At 38.0% G+C, this 10,853-nt stretch overlaps 1 protein-coding gene across 1 annotated transcript; it reads left to right on the forward strand.

Moving 5' to 3' along the window:
• The first annotated feature begins 9,660 nt into the window (after positions 1-9,660).
• LOC129505100 (olfactory receptor 52R1-like) lies at positions 9,661-10,605 on the forward strand. The gene has a single exon (XM_055318041.1). The coding sequence runs from the start codon at positions 9,661-9,663 to the stop codon at positions 10,603-10,605; it is 945 nt and encodes a 314-aa protein (XP_055174016.1).
• Positions 10,606-10,853: the final 248 nt, after the last annotated feature.

Here is a 10,853-nt window from a genome sequence, read left to right on the forward strand (position 1 = left end):
AGCAGAGAGTCCAAAGCAGACACAAGAAAAATGTAGACACACTATAATAAATGTGTAACACACAGCAATATAGGAAAAATGTTTTCTTCAATTAAAGTTGCTGAGTTAATTTTATATTCATATACAAAATTCTGACATACGTTATGATACAGATGGCTGTTGGGGCTACTACACTAAGAGAAATAAGCCAGTCACTAAAAGACAAATACTGTGTGATTCTACTTATGTGAGATATTAAGAGTAGTCAGAACTCTAAATAGATAACTGGGAATGAGGAATGTTTAATGGGTACATAGTTTCAGTTTTACAAGACGAAAAGAGTTATGGAGATGGATGGTTGTGATGGTTAAACATATCTTATGTATTTAATACCATTGAACTGTACACTTAAAAATACTTATCATGGTAAATTTTATATCAGGTACATTTGACCACAATTTTTTTAAAAAGAAAAAAAGAACAAACCAAGTAGGCACTGCATTATAATGCTCTCACACAACCCCCCACCAATCTCCCCTTTTGCCATTTATCTTTGAGGGTCAGTGGAAAGGATGATCTTCATCTTTTTGAGGGTGAATTACTATCATGCTCCATATTCAATCACCTACTATTTTCTTAATGAGTTTTCTATCCAATTAATCTCTAGTGTTCTATATTTTCCATCTCTCACTATCTTCTATAACTTTACATTTATCTAAGTCTGTTAAAGCTTGTAAAAATCCTTCATCCATCTATGGTCTTCTTAGTGATGGCCTATTTCTCTCCTTGCCTTCACTGATGAGTTTCCAGAAATAATATACACTGTAGCTCTACCACTTATTTGTCCCTTCATCCTCAAGCCACTGTAGCCGGTTCTCAGCTTTCTTCATTGGACTTCAATTGTTTTTTCTAGGGCCACTATGCTCTTGCCTGCATTTGAATTTTTTAATCCTTAGAGGACCTGAGCACTTCAGTAATTTGACATTGTTGTTCATGTAACACCCAGTCATAACACCACCTATCTTGATTTTAATAGTTTAAGTAAAGCCGTCTAGGCTCATCTTGCTTTAGTGTATACAGTTCTTTCCCATAACTCTGTCATAAGACAGAGTTTGTCTTCATTGGTTTTCTCTTGAAAATGTACTCTGAGGTTCACTCACACTGTTAGACTAAAATGGTATATATACAATGATAACTTCAAAATGTTCAGGTGACTTTTACCTGGAAATTCACACCTATGTGGGCACTTAATATTCATGGAAATAAAAAAAAAGATTCATGGAAATCTTTAGGTGGTTTTCCCTTAGTCATTTCATATACAACATATTTAAAATCGAATGCTTTGCTTTTTATTAATTATTATATACTATTTATTCATAGAATCTTATGATATAATGGTGCTTAAAATTCTGTCAGTATAGGAAAAATTATCAAAATGTGTAAGATTAGTTGAATTTAAGAGTAAAAATGTTTATATATGTGTGTGTTTTATAGAGACACAGAAAAACTTAAAATAGACTAAAATGTATAGAACTACTATAAATATTCTTTGACATTTGGTGCATACTTAAAAAATGTATTTCAGATTTGAACTAGAGGTGGAATTGCTATGTCAAAAAGATGCTCATTTTATTAAAAATTGCCTAAATGTTTGCAAAGTGCCTGTACTCAGTGCCTGGCTGTTCTAATTGACCCACATTTTCACCACTACTTAGTGTTGTTATTGTAATTGATTTTAGTTATACTAATAAGTTTCTTATTAGTATCTCATTCTGACTTTTTTCTTATGAATAATAAGAAATTGTATTAACCATTAATGGTAATTAGGTAAAAGCAACAGATGAATGGTTAATACCCATTCATCTACTGCCTTTACTCAAGTGCTTGTTTAAATCATTTCCTTAAATTGTTAGTGAATTACTTGTCTTTCCATTAAATGATTGTGGGACTTTATTTTTCAGTTACATGCATTGTGAATATTTTCTCCATCTGTGACTTGCCTTTTCAAATTTATAAGGCTGTCATTTTAAATTGATGTTTTTTATCTTGATCAACTTTTCTTCTTTTCTATCTAATGCTTTTTGCAGAGTAAGAAACTTTCCATTTCTCAAGTTCATAAAAATATTATTCTATTTTTTTCTTTTAGAATCTATACAGCTTTGGTTTTCAAATTTAGGTTATTATAACTCAAAGGTTTTTCTTTGAGGTAGGACTAGGAGGTGATACCCTTTCATTGAGGTAGGAGTTGAGTTACATTTTGTTTTCATATAAACAATTAGCTTAGTGCCATGACATTTTTCTGTTTCTTAATTTCATTGATCTCCACTGCAAATTAACTGTGCTTGGAACTATTTCTGCTTTCTTTATCATTTTTCAATAATGTACTGATCTATCCTTATATAAAAACAAGGCCACCATGTAGGATACTGCTGGATCCCTGTCTAGATAAAACATTTATTAAAATTATATTTAAAATCCATGGCTTATGTAGAGTACAATTATTTATAGATGAAGACTTGAAATAATGGATAAAAATGGATTTATTGTTGTATTAGTTTTCTAAAGCTGCCATAACAATGTACAACAAACTAAATAGATTGTACAACAGAAATGTATTGTGTCATAGTTCTAGAGTTTAGAAGGCCAGGATTAAAGAATCATCCAGGTTGGTTTCTTCTGTTGGCTATGAAGATGAATCTGTTCAATGCTTTCCTCTGCCTTCTGGTGGTTTGCTGGAAACTTAGACTAGAGACACATTATCTTTTTCTTTTAAGATTTTAATTTTATTTATTTAATCATGAGAGACACAGAGAGAAAGGCAGAGACATAAGCAGAAGGAGAAGCAGGGTCCCTGCTGGGAGCCTGATGCAGGACTCAATTCCAGGACCCTAGGATCATGCACTGAGCCGAAGGCAGACACGCAACCACTGAGCCACCCAGGCATCCCTGGAGACACATCATCTTGATCTCTGTCTTCTTACCCTCATGGCATTTCCTCTCTGTTTATATGTCTCTGTGTCAAATTTGCCCTTTATAAAAGGACACCAGTCACATTGGAGTAGGGCCTACCCTACTCCACTATGACTACATCTTAACTAAACTACATCTTTAATGACCCTATTTCCAAATAAGGTCATATTCTGAGGTACTAGGGATTAGAACTTCAATATGTGAATTTGAGGGGGGAACACAATTCAAACCATAACAATTCTCCAATCAATGCAGATACATTTTCTTGCCTTTTTTCAGTGGTTAGGACTTTTGTTATAATGTTGACATCAATAAGATTCTCCCTGAGGATTGAGGAAGCAGAGCATAGACCGAATTATTTCCCCTCTACCCAGATTTGATTTCCTTATTTGAATGTGGTAATGAACCATGAATGCTGGAGCAACTGGCAGTGAGAACACCTGGTTCAGGTATGTAAGAAATGAGGCAGGCAAAAGCCATCTGGTGTTACACCTTCTGAGGCCCAGCAGAAGGAGGTTTCCTCTTCAACATTATGGTTGGAAGTTCTGCTTCTTGAGTTGATGCAGAAAAGAAAAGAAAAGAAAAGAAAAGAAAAGAAAAGAAAAGAAAAGAAAAGAAAAGAAAAGAAAAGAAAGAAAAGAAAAGAAAAGAAAAGAAAAGAAAAGAAAAGAAAAGAAAAGAAAAGAAAAGAAAAAGATTTTAACTATAATTAGGGGGCAGAGTCTAAACAATATACTTAGGGAAGTCAGTTATTATAGTTTCCTAGCACCATGTCTCGGCACAATGACAGTGAGAGAAATGTGAAAATAGTTAGGGCTGTTTTGAAAGCTCAGGTAAAGTCAGTTACAGTGAAATTGTGATGACTCCAATATGATCGTTACTACTTCTTGCAGTTGCTCTGTAGTGCAGGGGTAGCAGGAGACTATCACACTCGGAGTAGTGTGTTTAGAAAACTAATACAACAATAAATCCATTTTTATCCATTATTTCAAGTCTTCATCTATAAATAATTGTACTCTACATAAGCCATGGATTTTAAATATAATTTTAATAAATGTTATCTAGACAGGGATCCAGCAGTATCCTACATGGTGGCCTTGTTTTTATATAAGGATAGATCAGTACATTATTGAAAAATGATAAAGAAAGCAGAAATAGTTCCAAGCACAGTTCATTTGCAGTGGAGATCAATGAAATTAAGAAACAGAAAAATGTCATGGCACTAAACTAATTGTTTATATGAAAACAAAATGTAACTCAAGTCCTACCTCAATGAAAGGGTATCATCTCCTAGTCCTACCTCAGAGAAACACCTGTGATGCATAGATAGGTGTTGAGATTATTCATATGAGTATGGTTGGAATGATGAACTATGAGGACTAGATTTCATAGAAAAGAACTATAAAAGAAAAGAGGGCTAAAAGGATTGGAACAAATATATAGAGTTTAAAGGATTTGATGATGTAGAAAATATGGAATGAGTGTAAAAAAAACTAGAAAGATAACGTGGTTATTAGATGCTCGAGAATTCAGAGATTGAGTAGCTCTGAGCTGTAACAAGGTACAGTCCATATCCAAACACGATTGACTGAGTACTATGTAGATAAAGGTCAACACAAGTGAAGATATAGGAGTTATGAGGTTATGAATGTGGATGAGTTTTCAACATAGTTATATTGAACTGTCCCAGAATTCTCATGTCAATATTCTCAATAATGTTTTCTTCCATCAAAACTTCCTTTCCAAACATTTTTCTCTGTCTCCCCCCTCAAAAGCCTACAAAGCATAATTTACATGCGTGTGCCTAGAAGTTTATAGTAACTAACTGTAACTAGTCTCTTAATATAGCTCACAAAACTGCACATTCTACTGGAGACTGAGGTTTAGAGCAGGGCTATGAGTCACGTGCCCAAATCCTCAATGCATCCTGCAGAAATACCAACTTTTGTGATAATAACCATGAGGAGAACTTTAAAAGGATAAATCAGGAAAGGACTGATCTGCCTACATAGCACTCACTTCAGCAATTCATGCCCAACTACACTTGATAAACAATGTAATTAGCTTAACAATGACTTCCACAAGAGCTTGAATGCCATATGTGTTTGGAGCCACCATAGCACCTGCAACTGGGGAAGATTCAAGAGATAAAGACACACAGGACCTATCCCTAGATATCACATTTTATTTGAGGGGAAAAGTTCCTCCAGTTAGGAAGCAGGAGGAGGAGGAGGAGAGGGAAGGGAGACTGGATCTCATTCCTAATACTGAGTTTTTAATCTATAAGGAATAAAAGAAGCAGACAAAGAAAAAGAATTTGCAAGCAGAGATAAATCTAAAATACCAGCCTGATCCCCAAAATAAAAAAACCTTGAATCTGCCCTGTAAACCTGGACTCTCTCACAAAAACAGTTCTATCCCAGATTTTTGTTATGGTGATATCTTAAAATAAATCCTGACTTTGTGAACATGATGATGGCAATTCACCATAAACAGATTACTGTAAACCTAAAAGTCATGGTAAAATTCTGAGTGATTTGTTTCCCTATAAATGTATGTGGGGTTGTGGATTTTGTGAGGCATAGCTTCTGAAATCTGACAGTTTTGAATTCTACACATAAATTCTTACTTTCTGTTTTTATATACTTTTCTTCTCAAATCTTCATTTGACGTATCAGACATCAGGGAATGCTGAGAAAAAAGAAGAAAGAGATTTCAGAAAGGCCCTATATGGGGAGTGAGTGAGAGGAAGCTCTGCATAAGCTTAACTCTTCAGGCTGAGTGAGGAGAGCCTTTCAACTTCACTAGTTTCAAAAATAACTATGGCAAGCCCTCCATCTGGAAGTCCTCCTGCCTCTCCACGTAAGAAGAAAGAGGACAACAAAACCAGAGCTTCCTAGGTACATATGATATCACCAACAAATTGTCAACACCTCTTCAAACCACACAATTTCTCTATACATGCCCATGTATACACACACACTGATGTATAATCTCACACTGTCAGCTTTGGAGCTCAGGATATGTCTTCACAAAGTATGTGTATGCAGTGGCCTTGTACTCACAGAGCCATGCTATCCCACTAAATGTGTATACTTACCACCAATGATTATTCACACCTGCACAAACACACAAGGTTATGCACATACATTCACAGGCAAATCCAGTCCTTACACACGTTTATTAACACGTCTCAGGTACACACATCAACAAGCATCAACAAACTTTCACGTTGTATAAAATACCTCCTCAATTGTAAATAATTTTGACTAACAAAAAATACATGCATAGCGATAAGCTCACAATTGTTTTCTCAACAACACATATTCTTGGCCATGCATTCAATTCCCCACCCTTTGCATTTGTGTACACAGAGGACAGAGGAAAGTTAGGGGTTAATACTTCTAGCTTCACTCTCTGGTCTCAGAGGAAGCTGGAGTGGGAGGCAGGGGGGCCTAGCAGGAGGGGGAAAATTAATGCTTGGAGAAGGGAAGGGCCAGACTTTAACGGGTCTTTAAATAAGTCCTAATCTACAGTCTCTGCTAAAAGCTGAATCACAGGAGCCAGTTAGAGATGCTCAACCAGTTAGAGAGCCAGTCAGAGGTGAAACAGAGCTCAAGGTGAGTGCTTTCCCTGTGCCCCCGTCACTTCTGCCCTTCCCAGAGAACAGCAGGACTCATGAAGGTTCCAGAAGCTGGAAGGCAAGGCAATACTTTGTGCAGATGGCCTGCCTCCCTGGGTGCTCCAGGTCCAGAGATCTCTGACTGATGGATTTCCTTCTGAGATGGAGAGAAGATCTGCTGTTCACACTGTGTCCTCCAGGGAAATTCTGGAAAAGTAAGAAGGCGGCCACCACACACAGTCCTTCCAGGAAGGACACTGTATCTGAAACCATGCTCCAGCATCATTACTCTGTGCCTTGGTTTTTAGATACCCCAAAGTGAGAAAACAGACTAAATGTCTCTGAAACTATTCCTTGGCAAGCTCTCAGTCCACTTTATCCTCCACCCTTTCAGGCTTGAGCAACATGATTAAAACGATGGACATAAATAACTCCACCTAATGAAAGGAGTACTTGAAGTCCAGTAGAGCCAGTGGTACCAGCACTGGACTCAAACGAACACTCACAGATGAAATGAGCTCCCTCAGTGTAAGAACATCCTTCTTGCAACCATATTTCCTCAACCAAAAGCTATGCCAAGTTTGTACAAGTTAGCCTGTACTTTGGAGAACAGAAAAATTGACTCTGAAGTTCAATGTGTGATCACCCTAGCTTTAAGACAAAAAAAAATTTAATTTTTCTTTCACTAGATATGAGACTCACAAGATGTCTAGCCCCTGAGGGGCAGGGACAGGTACATATGTAAAAGCAAGGAAAGAGGGAAGGAATATTGGGCAAGAAGGGAAAGTATATTGCTCTTTTCTACTCTAGGGAATGCACATTTCCATCCCTCCCCCCCAGCAGCAAGTTGATAACCTGTGCCTCCCTCAGAAATACTATTGCAAACCTCACACACTGTAGAGAATGATCTAACATTGGTTAACTCCCTCTCCAAGCCACATGACTTGTAGTCCTCACTCTACACATGCTGAGTTCATAAGCCTGAGGGTGAAAAAGGCAAAAGGATTGCTGATAGTGAGGATACCAGATTCCATGGTATTGTAAGTGTAGAGAAGAAAGAAAGGCACCTTTCAAGAGCCTTCATCTCCTGTTTCAGACTTGGGTCCAGGCTCACTACCTACAAAGACTCACTACTCCAAAAGGAGTATGGAGAACAGGTGAGTTCTCCACTAAGGTTCTTATTAAGGCTTATGGGCAGAAATTTTATGTGAATTAAAAACAATAAATGTAAAAGCTTACAGTGTTATATTTACAAAAACAGCAATGTCTTCTACTTTTAAAGAGATTATTATGCACTTTGAGAAATTGTAGGTTCATCCAGCACCTTCACCAGCACCCAGTGCAGGAACGAAGATGGTCTAAGTAGTTTTTCAGGTGCCCATGAGTCTCAGTGACCATGTCCTGACAAATGGAGGGTGACATACAGGGGGCAGAGGGAGGTTAGATAGGAAGACTCTGGTTCAAAGAGAACATACGATTAGAAGACCAAGCCAGGGATCCCTGGGTGGCGCAGCGGTTTGGCGCCTGCCTTTGGCCCAGGGCGCGATCCTAGAGACCCGGATCGAATCCCACGTCGGGCTCCCAGTGCATGGAGCCTGCTTCTCCCTCTGCCTGTGTCTCTGCATCTCTCTCTCTCTGTGTGACTATCATAAATAAATAAAAATTTAAAAAAAAAGACCAAGCCAACAGAAGGGGATAAAGCTAGAGCCCTGGATCCCAGATAATTTGTGTATGAATTTTCACCATATCCTAGATAGGAGTATCGTTTTGAGCAAGCTATAGCTATTTTCAAGTTAGGATGGTAAGCTTTCCAATTAGAGTAAGATTGATAAACCCTGAGCCTCATTTCTTCAAGATGTTATAGAGTTAGGAAAATCAGAAAGATCAGGTCTATTTGGGATCTCAAAGATAGTCTTTTTGGAACCATTAAGTCTGGTTGTATGAAACATTTGTTGGTCACTAGAGGTGATTTGTTAAGCGGGTTTTGAAAAACACTCCTCTTGTCTCAGTGTTTTTGTTATGGAGACCTAAAGTCATGGGATAACCCAGATGAACTCGTGAAAAAGTCCCTAGTAAGAACCAGGTAAGCTTTTTGTGTCATCAACTAATATAAGTGGTAGTCATCACTAGGATCAGACAGCAAGACCATGTAATGCAATCCTAGGCAGAGGAGGCATCCATGTCCTTCTTATGCCAGCAATAGCAGACTCTAGTAGGAGAATTATATATAACTCTCTGGTGGCCATGGTGCCAAAGTAGTATTTAAAAAGTTTCTCTCAGGCTTTTTTTTTTCCTCTCAGACTTTTAAGGTATGGCTCATTGGTTAAAAAGTCCAAAATTACATTTAGCCACACTCATAAATTGCTCTATTGACTGTGGCTACTATCATGCCATAGTGCTAAGCTGATTAGTTACAACTACAGATCACAGAGCTTAAAATATGTATGATCTGGCTTCTTACAAAAAAAGTTTGCTGGCCTCTAATCTAGGAGGACATACACTAAGGATAGTAGGTTTAATTAGAGGTGTATAATCCTCAGTTATCCTTCAGCCCAAATTCTCCTGGTAACTCCTAGATTCAAAGCAAGACCAAAATCACTACATACATTAGCCTCCTACCCTGACATGTTGCCTAAGTGGCTTAAAAAGAGGCCTGAAAAGAATCTATGGGAAAAGTTAAACAAGTCAATTAGTTCTGAAGAATAGAAGAGCAAGAATTATTATTACTGACATTATTAGGATAGTTTCCCCTTGGCAGATTCTACTTTTAAAATATATATATTATTATTGTTCTACAAAATCACACAGCTAGTATGTTCTGATCTCATTTGATGACAAAATATAAATGAGGAATAAAAAGTTTCATCACTTTATGTTGCAAAATTTTATTTATTAAAACAGTTAAAATTATTATATTTTATTATTAAATGCTTTTGCTTTATTATTCAATTGTTCTTTACAAAAGAATATAAATAATATTATATAATAATATATTATATAACAATATATAAATAATATTAATTATTTGATTACTATAATCTGTATAGAGTATATACCTTCTCAGGGGAGAACAATTTTCCCATCCAGTGATGCTGGCTCCAGGGAACAGCTCTTCACAACCTGTATCCTTTATCCTACTTGGGATCCCAGGACTGGAGAATTACCAATTTTGGATTGCCTTTCCATTTTGTGCCATGTATCTCATAGCTATAGTAGGCAATGTCATTGTCCTTCATATAATCCGAACTGACCACACCCTGCATGAGCCCATGTACCTTTTTCTAGCCATGCTGGCTATCACTGACCTGGCTCTATCCTCCTCCACACAACCTAAAATGCTGGCTATCCTCTGGTTTCATGCTCATGAGATTGAATACCATGCCTGTCTCATCCAGGTGTTCTTCATCCATGCCTTTTCCTCCGTGGAGTCTGGGTTGCTCATGGCTATGGCCTTGGACCGTTATGTGGCTATCTGCTTTCCACTCCACCACTCTACTTTCCTGACCCCAGCTGTAGTGGGTAAACTGGGAGCAGCTGTGATGATGAGAGGGTTGCTATGGGTGAGCCCCTTCTGCATTATGGTCTCCAGGATGCCCTTCTGCCCCAACCACGTCATTCCCCAGTCATACTGTGAGCACATGGCTGTGTTAAAGCTGGTGTGTGCAGACACTAGAGTAAACCGTGCATATGGGCTCTTTGTGGCCTTCTCTGTGGTTGGCTTTGATATGATTGTCATCAGTGTATCCTATGTGATGATTCTGAGAACTGTTCTGGGGTTGCCCTCTGATGAAGCCCGGTTCAAGGCTTTTGGCACATGTGCTTCCCATATCTGTGTCATCTTGGCTTTTTATATCCCAGCCCTCTTTACTTTCCTCACCCACCGCTTTGGACATCATGTGCCCCGAGTGGTACATATCATGTTCGCCAATTTCTATCTACTGGTACCTCCCATGCTCAACCCCATCATCTATGGAGTCAGAACCAAGCAGATCAGGGACAGGGTTATTCAAGGTTGTTGTGGAAAAGATCCCTAAGCCAAGGGTCACCGCATCACAACCAACCCCGCCACCCCACTGATCTGGGAACATAAATGCAAAAAGGTTGCCAGGCCATCGCATATCAGCACAAAGTCATCTTTGTGAACAAAAGGCCCAGAGGTTAGCAATCCCCCAGAGCAAAAGGAACAATTTTCAGAATGTCCAGAACAAGAGCTCTCTGAGGCATGTGACTGATCATAAATGCTGAGTGGACAAATGTTCATCATCACAAAAACACAATAAAA

Source organism: Nyctereutes procyonoides, unplaced genomic scaffold, assembly GCF_905146905.1.
Source record: "Nyctereutes procyonoides isolate TBG_1078 unplaced genomic scaffold, NYPRO_anot_genome, whole genome shotgun sequence".
Classification (NCBI taxonomy): Eukaryota; Metazoa; Chordata; class Mammalia; order Carnivora; family Canidae; genus Nyctereutes; species Nyctereutes procyonoides.

Coding starts and splice junctions, on each gene's coding strand:
- LOC129505100 (XM_055318041.1), top strand. CDS start 9,661: ATGCTGGCTCCAGGGAACAGCTCTTCACAACCTGTATCCTTTATCCTA.